This window comes from Bactrocera oleae, chromosome 3, assembly GCF_042242935.1.
Source record: "Bactrocera oleae isolate idBacOlea1 chromosome 3, idBacOlea1, whole genome shotgun sequence".
Lineage (NCBI taxonomy): Eukaryota > Metazoa > Arthropoda > Insecta > Diptera > Tephritidae > Bactrocera > Bactrocera oleae.
In genome coordinates this window covers 63,484,108-63,504,079 of record NC_091537.1, presented here as the reverse complement: position 1 = coordinate 63,504,079, position 19,972 = coordinate 63,484,108, and the positions used below count along the sequence as shown (strand labels likewise).

Here is a 19,972-nt window from a genome sequence, read left to right as displayed (position 1 = left end):
CACGTTCCTTATGAATGAATTGTTGTCGTTGTAATATAAAATACTTAGAAAATAAGCCGCGAGTTTGCTTGAATATTATTGGCCGATGATGGTGCGTCTACGTTTTTTTGTCACTTGCGCGAATGTTTGATTTTTTGCGAAAGACATATTTAAGTACATACATATGTACATATGTGTTCATATATGCAAATATATTTGGACATGCGAATGAAGGAAGGCAATTTCAAGAATATTCACATATAGACATATGAATATTGAAGCAAGTAAACAACAATAGCTGTTTCAGTTTACAGATTAGACAGAATTACTCGAGTATCGTCTGTGGTGCTGCTTGTATAGCACACTTCTTTATGGCAATGTAAAATATTTTGCCTAAGTTCATATCCTATCACATATTTTTATATACTCTTTTTTTATGTTTATAACTCTTTTTTATTAAATGATATTTTAGTTCTATTTTCATATTATTTCCCTCATTACTTATATTTTCTCTTCATAAGTCAATTATTTTCCTTTTTATTATTTTAAGTTTTGTTTATGCGCATATCAAAGAACATCTGTGCATATGTATGTATATACATTTTGCTTATAGAGTGGTGTAGTTCGTTTCGTACCCTGATAGTTGTGGTGAAATTTTATTTTCCAATTTGCGCGTTTTCGATGTTCCTCCATCGTAATTAACATTTTAGTACTGCTAACATTTGCTCCTTCTTTATTCATTTACGTTCTCTGCTGTTAGTACTCAAAAAGATTTCATTTAACATTTGCTCCTTCTCTATTCATTTACATTCTCTGATAGTACTGACTGTTAAACGAGCAATAAAATTACTGTCAATATATATCGATGTAAAAAAAAACACATATTTTTTTGTTTTTCAGACACATATGTATTAAGAAGAGTTAAAAAGGAAGATCATAACAGCTATGTGTAAATGGGGAATAAATCCAGTTTAATAATTATTGTTCAATTTATATTTTTTCCTGACAAAATAATCGTTATATTTTTATATTTTGCTAAATAAGAGTTATTTCATAGCTTTTATTTATTGCTCATAGAATAATGAATGAGTTTTATTTAACTCTTTTGCTATAAGAGTTGAAGAGTAAGTTTGTTTTTGTTTTGCCCTATCAAATAATAACTTAGCTTAGTATTATTTGTTAAGGAAAAACAAAAAACTCACCGCATATCTATTCATCTGTGAGAAATAAATAGAAGTTATGAAATAATTCTTATTTTGTAAGTGAAAAAAAAATCAAAACATAAATTTTTTTATTTTTACGTCATATATATCCGACCTTTCTTTCATAATAATTTTTTTAATAAAAAATAAAGCAATAACTGTTATTTTCTGTCTGGTTAAAAGCAAGGAAACTCTCTACGTTCTAATAGTGTTTTGTATCCAACTAATGAAAGCATCTACACGGGTGTAAACACCGGGGAAGCCCTCTTGTCCACACGGTGAGGGACCAAACGAAACTACACCAACCAAAAAGTATGCTTCTCTTCCATTAACAGATTGAGCAAACATTAGTGGTCCTCCAGAGTCACCGCGACACGTGTCAATACTTTTCTCACCGCCCGCACACATTTGACTGTTGCCTAACTCGATTCTAGTGTAAGTACGGTATTTTGCTTTGCACTTTTCCAGATTTTCACCTCTCACCAACGCTTTTAATTTCTTTTGGCTACTATTGGATGTTTCTGTTGCACCCCAACCAGCAATATCCATAGTAACGCCTTCATAATTACTTGCCGAAGAGTTTGTGGTTATCGGCAAACAAATAGGACTGGTGAAAGCATTGAAATTGACTCTTTCTTGAAGACGCAGTAAGGCTATATCATATGTTTGGGTTCTAACATCGTATAGTGGATGGCATATTTCTTCCTCAATATTTAAATTGATATGTGGACTCGAACAGAGTTTATTGCCCTTGCTATCAAATTTGCAATCGTTTTGTGTCTCTAAGTCCCATTCACCCAAACGAACTCCAGTTAAGCGCCAATGTGCAGGGAGTACACGCTTGCTAACACAATGTCCTGCCGTTAAAACGTAGCGGTCGTTAATGAGACTAGCACCGCAGTGAAGACCTTCGCCACCGCTCCCTGCAAAAAGAAAGCAACGAAAGGATATATGAAAATGGGTATGAATAAAAGTAGGTATAGTGGTTAATAGCTATTTCGTGTGCCCACTCACTGAAAAGAAAATACATATGTTTTAAAAAAAAAAAGTATAAGGTGCAATCAAAGAAAATCCATTTTCAATTCCAGACACAAACAAAAGCACTCGATATTATTTAAGTGTTTTCATAGTTCAATATATGGTACATATTATGTAATGAATAAAATGTAGTAGAGTGGTCGAGAAAAGTCTTGTGACTACAAATAGAATATTACTATTTAGAAGCTGATGAAAGTACGATATTAAGGAAATTTAAAAGTAGTAAGCAAGTTATATTTAATACTTTCATAATTCTCAAAGCCGGGAAATACTTTCAGGTTTTGAAAAAATTTTATATTAAACAAGAGAAAACGTTAACTTCGACTGCACCGAAGCTACAAGTATAATATCCTTCACACAATTTGATTCGGATCGTTCAATTTGTTTGGTAGCTTTATGATTTTGCATTATTGCCTTAGACAATAACCCACGCCAAATATCGTGAAGATATCACGTAAAATAAAAAAGTTTCCCATACAAGTACTTGATTCCGATTGTTCAGTTTGTATGGCAACTATATGCTATAGTGATCCGATCTATACAATTTTTTCGGAAATTCCATTCTTGTCTTAAATAATAATTCATGCCAAATTTCGTGAAGATACCTCGTCAAATGAAAAAGTTTCCCATACAAGCACTTGATTAAGATCGCTCAGTTTGTATGGCAGCTATATGCTATAGTGCTCCGATATTGGCCGTTCCGACAAATCAGCAGCATCTTTGGGAGAAAAGGATGTGTGCAAAACTTCAGATCGATAGCTTAAAAACTGAGGGACTAGTTCGCGTATATACAAACGGACGGACAAACAGACGGACTTGGCTTAATCAACTCAGCTCATCATGCTGATCTTTTATGTATTATATATATTTTTTAGGGTCACGTTTCCTTATGGGTGTTACAAGTTTCGTGGCAAACTTAATATACCCTGTACAGGGTATAAAGATATTTATCTTGATTTTAATAGGTCAGTTTGAATGCCAGCCACATTCTATAAATGTCCGATCTGAACAATTTCTACTTAGCTTTTAGCATTGCCTTCGGTCAATCCCATTTTCGTGAATATATTTTCACACATAAAAAAGTTTTCCATAAAAAAACTTGATTTTCATCCATTAGTTTATATGGCAGCTATAACATATGCTGTATTGTTTCAATATTAGCTCGTCAAGTTGATTAGTTACATATGTATGTACAATATTTATATGGTACTATTAGGGTCTCCGAAGTTTCATTCTGGGTGTTACAAGCATCGTGGCAAACTTTATTTACCCTGTTTAGGGTATAAAAAAGTTGCGTAAGAACTTATCATTCATTATTTCACGAAATCGTGAATGGATTACACTCATGTTTGATTTCTTATTACATTTTGCTTCATGTCCGAAATATTTATATTAAAATAAACTTAATTAACTCATGTGTGACATAAACTTAACCAAAGAGGATAAATTTATTATACAACAAGTAAGGAAGGGCTAAGTTCGGATGTAACCGAACATTTTATACTCTCGCAAAGTCAAATGGTATACTCGTTTGGGATTTCTTTGTGGATTGACTGATATTTTCGGTAGAAGGTCAACTATAGGCACTGGGGTCCACATATACAGTACCTAGCGGCTTGAACAGTTTTGGTTCGATTTAGACAATTTTTGGTCAAAAGGTTACTTTAAACGCATTATTCACGCAAAGTTTTACCCCGATATAATCATTGTTACCTGATTTGCATAGTGGAAAGTGAAAGAATCAGATGGAATTGAAAATGGTGTTACATGGGAAGTAAGCATGGTTGTAGTCCGATTTCGCCCATTTTCGCACTATGACATAGAAACATGAAAAGAACGTTATACACCGAATTTGGTTGAAATCGGTTGAGGAGATCTCAAGATATGGGTTTTCACCTAAAAGTGGGCTGAGCCACGCCCACTGACTAATTTTGAACGCGGTTCCTATAAAGCCAATTTATACCATCTCAGAGATAAAATTTAATGTCTCTGGCGTGTTTAGTGCTTGATTTATCGCGCTTTTAGTAGTTTTTAACAGTACCGTTATATTGGGAGTGGGCGGAGTTGCCACCCGATTTCAACTATTTTCACACCGTCAATAGAAGTGCTAAAAAAATTTGCTTCTAGTGAATTTTGTTATTATAGTATTAGCGGTTTAGGAGATATGCACATTAAACCTATTAGAGGCGGGACCACGCCCACTTTTTAAAAAAAAGTTTTAACTGCAGATGCCCCTCCCTAATGTGATCCTGTGTACCAAATAACAGTCTTGTATCTTATTGCGGAGCTTAGTTATGGTAAGCTATTTGTTTTTGATTAATGGCGTTTTGTGGGCGTGGCAGTGGTCCGATTACGCCCATCTGCAATACCAACCGTCTCACGGTACCAAGAAACATGTCTACCAAGTTTCATAAAGATATCTCAATTTTTACTCAAGTTAGAGCTTGCACGGACGGACGGACGGACAGACAGTCACCCGGATTTCAACTCGTCTCTTCATCCTGATCATTTATATATATATAACCCTATATCTAACTCGATTAGTTTTAGGTGATACAAACAACCGTTAGGTGAACAAAACTATTATACTCTGTAGCAACAGGTTGCGAATAAATTGCCATAACTAAGCTCCAAAACAAGATAAAAGACTGTTATTTGGTACACAGGATCACATTAGGGAGGGGCATCTGCAGTTAAAATTTGTTTTTTAAGTGGGCGTGGTCCCGCCCCTAATAGGTTTAATGTGTATATCTCCTGAACCGAAAATGGGTGAAATCGGGGTACAAATCCGCCCACTCCCCATATAACGGTACTGTTAAAAACTACTAAAAGCGCGATAAATCAAGCACTAAACACGCCAGAGACATTAAATTTTATCTCTGGGATGGTATGAGATGACTTTATAAGAACCGCGTTCAATATTAGTCACTGGGCGTGGAACCGTCCACTTTTAGGTGAAAACCCATATCTTGGGATCTGCTTCGGCACATGACATTATTTTCATATCTCTATTTTATAGTGTGAAAATGAGCGAAATCGGATTACAACCACGCCTACTTCCCATATAACACCATTTTAAATTCCATCTGATTCTTTCACTTTGCACTATGCATATCAAGCAACAATGACTGTATCGGGATGAAACTTTGCGTGAAGAATGCGATTAAAGTATGGCACCTTGTGGCCAAAAATTGTCTAAATCGAACCAAAACTGTTCAAGCCCCTAGGTACTGAATATGGGGACCCCAGTGCCTATAGTTGTCCTTCTACCGAAAATATCAGTCAATCCACAAAGAAATCTCAAACGAGTATACCATTTGACTTTGCGAGAGTATTCATCCCAACTTAAATTTATTTTAAAGTTTTACCTTTTTGATGTTATATAATACATACTCAGAACGCTTGTTGTTAACCGTAACTTAAAATATTCATCTCGGCCAAAAAATGGAATTAAATCGCGATCATTTTCGCTATAATTTGGTTTAGGATCAGGTGGATTAACGCATCAATAGAGCATTGATGAACTTAATTCAATTTTCGCTTTTGAAGCTCCATCAAGGATGGATGATTAATCGATGGTATGGTGAATGCAATGGAGGTCGTAGATCATTCCAAAATGAATTTCGTGAAGGTCGTCCAAAATCAGTTGTTGTTCCGGAAACTATTGATGCTGTGCGCAAACTGAAATTGCGAGATCATCATGGGACCTATCGTGAGATAGAGACAACTATAGGGATTAGTGGGACCAGCATACATTCAATATTGCATGAACATATTATTGAAAAAAAAATTTGTTTATTTTGGCTCCCACACAATTTGTCAATCGCTCAACAAAAGGATCGTGACCATTTGTCGAGAGAAATGTTAAAAAAATACGATAATGGGGCTTCAAAACACGTCTATGACATAGTGACAGGTGATGAATCGTGGATTTGCGCGAGTGAAGCCGAAAGTAAATAGAAGTCGACTTAAGTATAGAAGTCGACTTAAGTACAAGTGTTTCAAGATTAGCCGAATCTAACAAAAGTTGTTCGCCCACGAAGCCCTTCTAAGCAAATGGTTGCCTGTATTTTTGGAAAAACGGGACATATCCACTAGAACAACGAAGAACAGTAAATTCTGAGTGGTACACAACCATTTGCTTGCCTGATGTCTTTCAAGAAATCAGGAAAACCAACCGCCGAAGACGGATCACCACGACAATGCGAGCTCCCACACATCGACTAAAACAACTTCATTTTTGAGCACTCAAAACATTGATTTGATGAATCATTCGCCGCGTAGGTCTAACTTGGGACCGAATGACTTCTTTTTATTCCTGTACGTAAAAAACAAGCCAAGAGGTCAATGTTTTTCGATACCTCAAGAAGCGGTTGATGTGTTTTAAGAACGCATGTTTTGGACCTCAATCAGAGAAGCAAAAGTTCTTCGAAAATTGGTTCAAACGCATGCAAAAGTGTATAGATCTTAATGGAGAATATTTTGAAAAACAAACGGATTTACGATGATTAATTTTTTTTTGTTGTTCTCTAATCCGGAAATATAAAAGGCAACCTACGTAGCTTCTAAAGGGCGCGGTTTTTATACTCTCGCAACATGTTGTACAGAGTATAACAGTTTTGTTCACCTAACGGTTGTTTGTATCACCTAAAACTAATCGAGTTGGATATAGGGTTATATATATATAAATGATCAGGATGAAGGGACGAGTTGAAATCCTGGTGAATGTCTGCCCGTCCGTCCGTCTGTCCGCCCGTCTATACAAGCTGTAACTTGAGTAAAAATTGCGATATCTTTATGAAACTTGATACACATGTTTCTTGGTTCCGTAAGACGGTTGGTATTGCAGATGGGCATTATCGGACCACTGCCACGCCATTAATCAAAAACAAATAAATAGCCGTAACTAAGCTCCACAATAAAATACAAGATTGTTATTTGGTGTACACGATCCCATTAGAAAGGGGCATCTGCAGTTTAAAATTTAAAAAAATTGGGCGTGGTCCGCCCAAATATGTTTAATGTGCATATCTTCAAAACCGCTAAAGCTATAATAACAAAATTCACTGAGAACAAATGCTTTTAGAACCTCTATCGACAGTGTGAAAATGGGTGAAATAGGGTGACGACCCCGCCCACTCCCCATATAACGGTACTGTTAAAAACTACTAAAAGCGCGATAAATCAAGCACTAAACACGCCAGAGGCATTAAATTTTATATCTGAGATGGTATAAGAAGACTTTATAGGAACAGTGTTCAAAAGTATATGATGGGCGATTTAAACCAAATTTGGTACATAACATTATTCTTATATTTATATATTATAGTGTGAAAATGGGCGAAATCGAATCACAAGCACGTCTATTTCCCATATAACACCATTTTAAATTCCATCTGATTCCTTCACTTTCCACTATGCGAATTAAGCATCAGTGATTGTATCGGGGTAAAATTTTGCGTGAATAATGCGTTTAAGGTATGCTACCTTGTGATTAAAAATTGTCTAAATCGAACCATAACAGTTCAAGCCCCTAGGTACTGAATTTGTGGACCCCAGTGCTTATAGATAACTTTTTACCGAAAATATCGGTCAATGTGTAAGATATATAATTTAATTCCATATAATAAAATAAATAAATGAAACTCTCGATAATTGTATGTCTTTCTATCAAAAATGGGTTGAATCGGATCAATACTTCCTTTAATATAACATTTTGCCAACACCTGAAGTAATTTCTCGGGCTTTGATCCTTGCAAGTTGCGAGAGTACGAAATGTTTGGTTACACCCGAACTTCCTTACTTGTTCTAAACTGAAATTTAGTGTCTAAAAAGTGGCACAAACTCTTAACAATAAAACAGTTTTGTCTGATTTTTCCTGATAATTTTCAAAAGTTATAAATTTTGTTAAGGCAAAATAGGAAATAGAAGGGACGGAAAATTTGGCGTTTGCCTAGGGCGGTAAATTGTTTCGGGCCAGCCCTGATTATATGGGTTTCACGGTATTTCTATAACATAATTGCGTCAAGATTTCTCGCGAATTAGTCAACCGATCTTAATGAAATTTGACACAGGTCTTCGAGATATAATTTCCAAGGTCTTGAAGAAGGTTGTAGATGAACGGAATCGGACCATTGCCCGCGCACGAAATTCCGTAATCAAAAACTTATATGGTAAAGTACTAACTAATAAAAAACTATATTTTGGCACAGGGAACCGTAATAGGAAGGGTCATTTGTAGTTTAAATTTTTTTTAAAAACTGACACCACTTTTCTTTAGGTGAAATCGTACATACATATCAGAAACTAAGTCACCAATTTTAAACATATTTGGTGCATTACATTATTACCGTGTTTTTATGTTATATTGTGAAAATGGTCGATATCGGACTATGACCACGCTTCCGAAATTCGTAATCGGACCGTAACTTCTTGAGCCTTCAGATACAGAATATGGACCTCAGTGCCTATATGCCTGTGTCAAAAATCGATCAAATCGAGCCAATATTTCCCTTAGCCGTCATATGCCTAATATAAAGATTTTCAAGCATCCAGCTGACTATAACGTCAAATGTGAGTCATCTTAATCAAATTCATAGAGCTTCTCTTTCTAATAACAGTGTGGCCTTTTAAACACAAGGATCTAATCGGGTGAATGCTTCCCCTAGCTCCCATATGTGTGATATTTTAATGAAATTAAGTGGATAAGTTATCTTAAAAATATTGGAACTAAGTGCTGCAAATAAATGAATTGAACCTTGTGCTAAGATTCATATCCCAAATATAATGATTTCTGATCCTCTGGCTGATGTTGTCTTTATATACCCAATATATATAATTTAGCCTCTTTGAGTTTATATCACAAATAACCTATTTGAGTTGTGAGTTGATTGTGTTTAATTGTAATCTATATACAGTTTCGCCGAACAATGAATTTCGAACTTCATCGCAAGTTTGCCAACACATTTATCATGACTACTTTGTTGAATGTTGGATGCATTTTCTATCCATATGATAACGATAAGTGGATTTTTCTTTTTTTCTCAGACTATATCTCTTTTTTAATCCGCTGGTGAAATCTTGTGAAAAAAGGGCATGCTACATAAAGCCCAGATCTTGAGCGCAATCTTACATTAAGACCAGAAAGTCTCCGGAAATTTTTGGCCCACAATTCCGGCTGTTTACGACGGATGTTTTCGCGCAAACGCCTCAAAACGCTCAAATAATAATCTTTATTGATGATGAACCCAATCGCGAAGATCGAAAATAAACAATTTTCAGAAACTTTCTGTAGAATCTGAGCAATTTATCCAAGCATCAAAAAAAGGTAAAAATACGAATACTTTCTACAAATGATGAAATTGTTCCTTTAGATTAAAAAAAATAGCAAAAATATAACCTGTTCTAAAAGGTACTGATTTCGGTGCTGAAAGTTTGGAATCAGAATAAAAGTGACGACATTTGCTGAACGGAAAGCTGAAATTAAAAACCTTATGAATACAGGATTCCATTCTAATGAAGTTATCTTTATTTATACTTCAAATAAAGTACTATATACAAAACTCAATTTTAAATATCCATGCAAATGTTCGTGTTTGGTTGTTTGCTATTTTTCTTACCTTTAGCGTATATAAGCAAAGCTGTCCATGGGAATTCATCAATATCTGTCGCAGATCCACCAAAAATTCGTTCTTTTAGTGGAATATTTCCACAGCTCGGTGGCAAAGGTAAATCTCCACGAGTATTGGTGGGTGGATCGGGGCAGCACACCTAAACGTAGGATTACATTCATATATACATACATATATTAGCAATATTAAACTATTATAAAAATTAGAGGTGAAAAGTAGACCTTGTGTCCCACACCACGAATCTGATTAATGTAGAAGATTTGATTTACAGTGTAACCTTGATATAGCGAATCTGAAAGGACTAGAAAATATTCATTATATCGAGTTATTCGTTACAGTGAGGTTTGTTATATTGAGGTTAACTAAAGGATTTTTGTCTACAAACTTGATTATTTTTCGATTCCCTGCAACACTTAACGAGCACCTTTTACGTTTTTCAGCCATTGCTGAATTTACTGGATCAAAGGACGAAGTTTACAATTAGTTTTTAAAAAAATTGTTTTACGGAAGATTGTAGGTAGTGATCGTAGTTGCAGCGAAAGAGGAATTAAAAATTTGAGCTTTGCATCCTCAGCTTCTTGGAAAAGTCGCAAGTAGCTGCGAGCCAATCAAATAATCAGCTTTTGCCAGCTAGTGGAGGGAGTGAGCAAACTATAGTCAAAAAGAGATTAACTAAGGGGGGGATGTTTTTGACTACAGTCTGACGAGAAAAATAGTCATTCATTATATGAAGGTTGTGGATCCAAAAATTCGTTAAGTAAAGGTCAAAAATAGTTTCGATCTCTATTTTGCTGAGTCGAAAAATTCGTTATAGTAAGGTTGAAAAACAAAAATATATTCGTAATACAAAGGTATATTTTACATGAGCTCTTATGGGCAGTGCTAGGGGATTTTGAAAAATTCGTTATATTGAGGCTCGTAATATCAAGGTTTCACTGCAGTTAGATTGACTTTTTCAGTGCATAACCTGTAATATATATTAATATGGTGCCAAATATGATTTTAATTGAATGATTAATTGTTACGTAATATGTTTATACCCTGAGCAGGGTATATTAGCACCAAAATGAAATATCGAAGAGCTTATAATGTATATATGTACGTTACTTATCGAAATCGTTGATATCGGACCACAATAGCATATAGATACTATACAAATTGACCGATCGAAATCAATTTCTTGTATGTAAAACTTTTTAATTTTATAACATACTAATTTCCGAAAATATTAAACAGATCGTATCACTATCACTAATAGCTACCATACAAACTGACCGATCAAAGTAAAGTTATTGTATATTGGAATTTTTTATTTGACAATATACAAATATATTGTTCAGATCGGACCACTATAGCATATACTTTTTCGGATTTAGTTAATTATGTAGTTGCTAGCCGACGTTAACAACTTTTCTTGTTTAACATAAAGTTTTTCCACACCTGAAAGTATTTCCCGGGCCCTGATCGTTGCGAAATCCGAGAGTATAAAATGTGCGGTTACATCTGGAATTAGACCCTCCTTACTGAAAGGTTCTACCATAGAAATAAGGTTGAGTTTCTATTTATTTAATTAAAACTAGTTTGTCTGCACTCGAATTTTTGGCATTTTCTAATAATGTTGTTTGATTTTATTGATTGTAACATATAATTTGAAGGTTGCAATAAGGTTAATTCTCTTACCTGTCGATTGCCTTGTCCACACACGCTTTTGGCCAAGAAATTTCTCTCCCTTGCCGATAAATTGTCTTTAACTAATGGTAATAATGAACCACATTCAAATATAGATTTGCAATGTCCGTTTTTGCCATTCGGAGTTTCGCAGTGATCTGTGCAATATATGCAAATTTTAGAGTACAGTTCAATATAAAATCATGTAAATCGATAGAAAAAAACGAATATAAAAATAAGTAAGGAATATATCAGGTATATGGGGATTATGTAAGTAGTGGCAAGTTTTACTCAGTTTTGACTCAATGGCACACTATTATCGGGAAAATATTCTCTTTTGAACTCAATAGTATACCTCAGAGTTTTACCGATATTTTTTTATATTTTACATGTTCGATATCTATGGACCTGAAAAGCTAAGGTCTGAGATACTATTTGCTCAAGGTTTTATTACCACAACTTTATTGGGGCTTGATTTAATATCTGTAAACTGAAAGTAGTAAGCGTGGTTGTTGTCCAATTTTGCTCATTTTTACAAAATAACAAACGAATGTCCCATTGCCAAATTTTCATACCGAATCCTATAAAGCTTTGCCGTACCATCCCGGGTGTAAAATTAATTGTCTCTGACGTATTTAATATTAAGTTTTTTTCAATATAACCGTTATAAGGAGAATAGGGTAATGGTCTGACATTTAACCCATTTTGACAGCACATGAATAAGTGTTAAAGGGACTCCTTTTAAACAATTTTGGTTGAAATAGCTTTAGTTGTTTTGTGAACATTTTGTAAATATGTTCAATAAACCTATTAAAGAGCCGAGCCCTGCCCACTTTTTAAACATTTTCAGCCTGCAGATGACCTTTCCACTCCTTGCAGCAAATAACGGGCTTGTATCTTAATTTGAAACTTAGTTTTAGTTAGCTTTTATACTTGTATATTTTCGCTTAATGGCATTTTGTAGCCGTTGAATGGTCCGATTCCATCTTTAATATCAACCCTCCATGTGTGCCAAGAAACACGTTAAATCAATTTTTACTCAAGTTATCGCTTGCATGGGCGGACAGACAGTCACTCGGTATTCTACTCGTCTCATCATGCTGATTATTTATATATATAATTTTATATCTATCTCGATTAGTTTTCGGTGAACAAACCTGTTATACTCTGTAGCAGCATGTTACGAAAGTGAAATCATTTATGTATCATTTGAGTTTACTAGGTTGATTTAAATATAAATATCTTAGACAACATCTGAAGGTATTTTCCCGGGCTTGATGCGAAATGTGAGTATGAAATGTTTGGTTACTCCCGAAATTACAACTTCCTTACTTGTTTCTTAATGATACATTTGAACAATAGAATAAAATAAAGAAAACAAGTAAGGAAGGGCTAAGTTCAAATGTAACCGAACAGTTTATACTCTTACAACTTGCAAGAATAAAATCCGTCGAAATACTTGTACCATTCTCATAGGCGTTAGCAAATCTTTATATTAAAAAATGTTGCGAAAAAATTCAACATTCATTATTCGAAATCGTGAATGGATAACAATCAAATTTGGTATCTTATTAACTTACGAGTATATTGATGGTCATGAACTCACTTAGTTTTATTAATATATTTTAATCGCGTCAACGGAAATTATTTTAAAAACATAATTAGAAATATGTGATATAAACTCAACCGAAGAGGCTAAGTTTATAATATTGAGTTGATGGGCAGAACGTCAACCAGAGGATCGGTTTTGATTATATTAAGGATATCAGACCAAAGTCTAAATCAATCTCATTCATATCACACATTTTGACTAATCTGTACGGTTTAAAGTCAGGTGGAAAGACGGAAATCGTTATATTGGGGGCAGAGAAAAGGACGGGCTGATTGCATTAATTATTATTATCAATTATTTGGACATTACTCAGGAATGCTTGAAAACATATTTTCAAGAAATTTTATAAATATATAACTCACACACTAAACGACATATTCGTCATAAGGCTTGCTAGAAAAATGAAAAATCATAATATGTAATATATGGGTGTGGGGATAACTCGTATATATGGTATAAGGCCAATCGGAAGTTGAAAATTGTATATTAAGCATAAGGGGTCTAAGGGATTTATTCACCCAATTTATCTATATTTGGCAATACCACAACTATTAACATGAAACATACTATTAATATACTTCCTGATTTTTATTAAGGTACCTCACATACAATTATCAATATATATGGAGTAGTCAGTCTGATGCTCGTAAATCCTGATATTGGTTATTAGGGGGCTAAGTTAAGTTTTCATTCAATTTTATCCATTTTAGAGCACGAAGATACTCTGTTATGATTAAAACACGCCCTCTAATTTTCATTGCGAGAACCACATATTGGCCGATATATGCGGTATAAAGTCACTCGGAAGTTTAAAAATCTTTATGTTAGGTATATGAGGGTTACGGGAGGTATTGGCCCGATTCAACCCATGACTTGACACTGACACACAGGCATACTTCTATCAGGAAAGGATTTGCTCCGAACACAGATTGATCGATATATTCGATAAAATATTCACCTTAGGAACTGGGGTCCACATATTCGGTATCTGGGGGCTTGAACATTGAACAGTTGTTGTTCGAATTTGACAATTTTTGGTCATAAGATGGCCTACTTTAAGCGCACTCTACGGGCAAATTTGATTCCGATACATTCATTGGTATTTGATTTGCCTACTGGAAATTGGCAGAAGCAGATGGAATCTAAATTTGTAGACCGACTTCGCTCTGGTACCATCTCGGGTAAACATTTTATGTCTCTGGCGTATTTAGTTATTGATTTATCGCGCTTTTAGTACTTTTTAGTGGGCGGGGTTATCATGCGATTTCAGGTTAAGGGTGTTTAAGGGACCATCCGGAATGAATTTGGTTATTGTATCTTAAGTGTAGATGAAATCGGTCCTTCCCCTAGCCACAATACACCCAATATAATGACTTTTGTTCCTCTGAATAAGATATTTTAATTATTATATTAGTTTGTATATTGTATCATATTTTATCGCAAAGATTCGGTGCGTGTTTATTACCTAGATTTCCACTTACTGGCTTAAGACAGCAAACCTGAAAGTTAATGAAAGCCGAAATAGTATATTTAATGTATTTTTGTAGAAATCTTAAATAAAGCTAAATATATATGTACTCTTATGTGAAGTTTTAAAACAGTATATTTCATATGACATTTAATTCATAAAGATGCGTGACTATCTCAATGACTCTAAAACGTTGTATGCTTTATTTTCAACTTGATACAATCACGAATCAAACAGTGTTTGTTGATTAAAATTAATAAATATTGAATTTGTTTATAAATATGTTATATTTATATCTTGGGAGGTCTCATTCAAAAAATTAATTTGATATTCTTATATGCCAACGTTTGTTTAACGATGAAAAATTATAACTAATATATTTGGAGTGTGGCTATAGTTGACACAATGTAATTTTAACAAATCGCCCAGATTCGGAACGAAATTAACATTTTTTAATCTGCTCAATAGTTATTTTATGAATATGTTGAATAAATATGTTTGTACTCACCAGAATATTTTTACCAAGTGAACCGCATCTGCTCTGCCTTAAAAATGTTATATCCACTTCTTCTAAATTAGGTTTAACGGCCATGTTATATAGTTCAGTGCATTTTTGTATTAAAATACATTCGCCGATTTTGCCATTTGGCGTTTGGCAAGCTCCATAACCCGTTTCTGTTTAAATGATAAATCAATATGAAATTTTCATATGTCGATGGACCTGCACCTTTGTGATTAATGTGTATGTACAATATATTAATCAAATATTCAATTTATATGAAATTCAAAACGATTATGTCTTAAATGAGGGAATTTTCCTACTATGTGCGAGTTATTTTTATTAAATTTCATTGAGTTAAATTGTTAATAAATATAAATAAAATTAAATCGTATAGTTTGAAAATATTATTGGCGCACTGGTAGGATCTACGAAAAAGATCATTTAAACGAATCTACTATTAAAAATTATTAATAAGTATAATAATTAAAGGAAAGTTAATAAAAAAAAAAACTCACGCTGAATAAAATACAATATAATGTTCAATGTCATTGTAAGGCCGTTTAATGTCATGTAAAGGTCAGCTTATTGTGTTCAATATCATGCCAATGTCAATGTAAGTAAAGAACAGAATAATGTAAAAGGAAGAGACCCACAAAACAAAAAAGAAATTAAATAAAAACGGTTCCAGTGATTTACACGAAGATTAACTAAATAAGAGAACATGCTCAAACATTTCTCTTAGTGTCAATTTTGCCGATATCTATTACTTAACTTTGTTAAGATAATTTGATATAAAAAACAAGAACAACAACTATTTATATTAAGAACTTTTCATTTCGCAAACTTTTTTTAATTATTAAACAATGCAATAAACAAAATCATGAAAATGTGCCAAAAAAGAATTTTTGAAAAACAAGTAAGGAAGGGCTAAATTCGGATGTAACCGAACATTTTATACTCTCGCAAAGTCAAATGGTATACTCGTTTGAGATTTCTTTGTGGATTGGCTGATATTTTCGGTAGAAGGTCAACTATAGGCACTGGGTCCACATATTCAGTACCTAGGGGCTTGGAACACTTTTGGTTCGATTTAGAGAATTTTTGGTCACAAGGTGGCATACTTTAAACGTATTATTCACGCAAAGTTTTACGCCGATATAATCATTGTTGCTTGATTTGCATAGTGGAAAGTGAAAGAATCAAGTGGTATTTAAAATGGTGTCATATGGAAAATAGGCGTGGTTGGAATCGGTTGAGCAGATCTCAAGATATGGGTTTTCACCTAAAAGTGGGCCTATCAAGTCATCTTATACCATTTCAGAGATAAAATTTAATGTCTCTGGCGTGTTTAGTGCTTGATTTATCGCGCTTTTAGTAGTTTTTGACAGTACCGTTATATGAGGAGTGGGCGGAGTTGCCACCCGATTTCAACTGTTTTCACACCGTCAATAGAAGTGCTAAAAACATTTGCTTCTAGTGAATTTTGTTATTATAGCATTAGCGGTTTAGGAGATATGCACATTAAACGTATTAGAGGCGGGACCACGCCCACTTTTTAAAAAAAAGTTTTAACTGCAGATGCCCCTCCCTAATGTGATCCTGTGTACCAAATAACAGTCTTGTATCTTATTGCGGAGTTTAGTTATGGCAAGTTATTTGTTTTTGATTAATGGCGTTTTGTGGGCGTGGCAGTGGTCCGATTACGCCCATCTGCAACACCAACCGTCTCACGGTACCAAGAAACATGTCTACTAAGTTTCATAAAGATATCTCAATTTTTACTCAAGTTAGAGCTTGCACGGACGGACGGACGGACAGACAGTCACCCGGATTTCAACTCGTCTCTTCATCCTGATCATTTATATATATATAACCCTATATCTAACTCGATTAGTTTTAGGTGATACAAACAACCGCAACAACAGGTTGCGAGAGTATAAAAAAAAACGGTTTCAAACAATAATTGAACTTAACCTATACACTGCTCTTATAAATGAGCAGCGTCGAAGAAGAGTTAGCAGTTGTAGACAAAATATGAAGCTCTCTTAGTATAAATAAAGAAACAATAATGATGAAGGAAAAGATAAGCGATCATGCAAACCATTAAGCTGATTCAACCGTTTGACGGCAACATGAAGTACTTAGCGTTGTACATCGACAGCATTGTACCTCGGTACACTACAATCTCTTTAGAAGAGGCTGCATTTTATTTCAACTGCGTTACCTGCACTCTAAGAGATTCTGCTCTGGATATTGTAAGACGGGAGCAACCATGTGATTGGACAACACTATGACAATTGCTCATTGATGAATTTGTATTCATTTTGTAGACCTGTGTCTACTCCTATTTTGGAAATAAGTAATATAAAATTTAAGAATAGCGTAAAATTATTGTGCGAAGAAATTAACATAGAAGTACGTAGAGTAAAAGATTGTACCAAATTAAAAAATGACAATATTTCCACCGAAACATTTTTGTATAAAGAGGTAGATCAAATTAGTTTAAAGACATTAAAAAGGGAATTACCAAATTATTTAACTGCATTAATAAATGCAAATTTAGTAACAGACCTTTTGAAAGAAAATAATGTATTTGAAGATGATAGAAGACTAAACAAAAGCAAACTAAATTATAACCAAAGAAACATCGCATTTCCCAGAGTTTCTAACCTTTCTCACATAAATTCAAATATAGTAAATGGTAACGAGTTTCAACATTTTCCACCACCTAGTGAAAATCGATTTTTTGACTATTCTCATGGCAATAACTATCGAGGATATACCCTATCACCTAATAACTCAAATAATTTTTATCACTCAAATCCAAATGAGTGGAAATATTACCCAGAAATAAATACAGCTTTAAATTCTCATAATAGTTATAATAACAGAAATAATTTTAGTGCGCTTAATACCAATAATGTACCTAAAATAAATTAGCAACAAATAAGAAGGCAAAATGAACTTAATTCGAATCAATCTATAATAAGGCGATACGCCGCTCCTCAACCAATGGAATTTAAGCAGTCAAATTTTCAATTAGAAGCCTCGGAGGAGTGCCCGCGATCGAATTAAAGATCGAAGGTAAATTTTTAAAGTTCTTGATAGATACGGGGTCTTCTGTCAGTCTAATTAAGCCCCAGGTTCTTAGTAGTAGAATCATTGAAATTGAACCAATATTACTAACAACAGCTACATGAAAAGTATTACTTAAACAGATTCAAGAAGTTTTCGACAATTGCCATAACCACAAAATGATATTTTACGTTTATAATTTTTCCGATAATTACGACGGATTAATAGGTTACAATACACTTCGTCAGCTCAACTCTAAGATCAATTTAAAAAATAATACAATTAGTTTACAAGGACATATACACAAATTTTTCGACAATGTTAAAAATTATACACACACTAACTTACTAACCGAGTTGAATATTAATGATGACAAATTTACTGCCAAATTTAGAGTCAACCATTTAAATAATGAAGAATCGCAAAAATTTAATAAATTGCTGGGGAAAAACAAAACTTTATTTTACAAAGAAGGTGAGAAACTTACATTCACTCACAAAATTAAACACAAAATTAAAACTATTCATGAAGATCCAATATATGTTAAATCTTATAGATACCCAAAAGTACATAAAATGGAAGTAAATAAACAGATAAAAGATATGCTGGAACAAAAAATAATTTTCCACAGTACTTCTCCTTATTCTGCACTGATTTGGGTGGTGCCTAAAAAGCTAGATGCTTCAGGTAAAGAAAAATGGAGAATCGTTGTAGATTACCGAAAGTTAAATAATATCACTCTGGGTGACAAGTACCCCATTCCAAATATGGACGAGATACTTGACAAGTTAGGTAAATGTCTATACTTCACGACGGCGCAAGGATTCCATCAAATCGAAATGGATCCTATAGATAGACAAAAATACCTTTTTCTACTCAAAATGGCCGCTTCGAATTTTTGAGAATGCCATTCGGTTTAAAAAATGCACCAGCCACTTTCCAAAGGCTGATGAATACAGTTTTGGAAGGTCTAATTGACAATTGTTTCAAAGATTAGCTGAAGCGAATCTAAAAGTACAGCCGGACAAAAGCGAATTTTTGGCCATGTTATTACCCCTACTGGCATAAAACCAAGTCCAAATAAAGTCGTGGCAATTTTAAATTATCCAATTCCCAAAACGGAAAAGGAAATAAAACAATTTTTTGGTTTAGCGGGATTTTACCGTAAATTTATTTAAAATTTTTCAAAAATAACAAAACCTTTAACGAATCAGTGCCATAGAAACTATTAAGTTATTAATAACAAAAGAGCCGATCCTGGCACACGCAAAATATTTTCTAACAATACCGAACTAACAACTGAATATATAAAGGACTTAATTAAAACTCATTTGTTAAACAAAAATACAACAATACTTATGACCGATGACGACGACTTTGTACAATTTTAAAACATTTATAAAACTCTGATTACTTCAAACATATTTAAAATTTATCGAACCATGAAGGAATTAGAAAATATTGAAGATTATTCTGCCTTCAAGTCAAAAATATTAGAAATTCACCTAGAAGGACTGCATTAAGGAATCGAAAAAGTAGCAAACTGTTTCAAGCAAAAATACTATTACCCTAATAACCTTAAAGAGATAACTAAAATAATTATTGAATGGGAGTTATGCAACTATTTCAAAAACGACCACATTTCTGTGTATGAGACTCGAGAAATGTTTGTAGTAGACTTTTGGAAATGGGATGATGAAAATTATCTAACATGTATTGATTTGTTTTCCAAATTTGCGACAGCTGAAAAGGTTTTAGCTTTAAATTGGTTAGAAACTAAGAAAGCCCTCCTAAAGA

The 19,972-nt window shown here is 33.8% G+C and overlaps 1 protein-coding gene and 1 long non-coding RNA gene across 3 annotated transcripts in view; one reads left to right on the top strand and one right to left on the bottom strand.

Moving 5' to 3' along the window:
* Positions 1–869: 869 nt before the first annotated feature.
* Positions 870–19,972, bottom strand: part of LOC106622554 (serine protease easter) — a 51,450-nt gene continuing 32,347 nt past the window's right edge. The window contains exons 2-6 of one of the 2 annotated variants that reach the window (XM_014241771.3): positions 15,107–15,273; positions 14,596–14,629; positions 11,531–11,676; positions 9,839–9,989; positions 873–2,104 (exon numbers count right to left, since the gene is read on the bottom strand). In XM_014241771.3, the coding sequence (XP_014097246.1) occupies positions 1,377–2,104; positions 9,839–9,989; positions 11,531–11,676; positions 14,596–14,629; positions 15,107–15,273 (1,226 nt within the window). In that variant the 3' untranslated portion in view covers positions 873–1,376. Of the gene's footprint in view, positions 2,105–9,838; positions 9,990–11,530; positions 11,677–14,595; positions 14,630–15,106; positions 15,274–19,972 lie in introns of both variants that reach the window. The other variant, XM_036373953.2, reaches the window with a different exon arrangement.
* Positions 2,060–9,805, top strand: LOC118683035 (uncharacterized). Its single transcript, XR_011395417.1, has 2 exons — positions 2,060–2,142; positions 9,267–9,805. It is a non-coding gene; the product is annotated as an uncharacterized lncRNA (long non-coding RNA).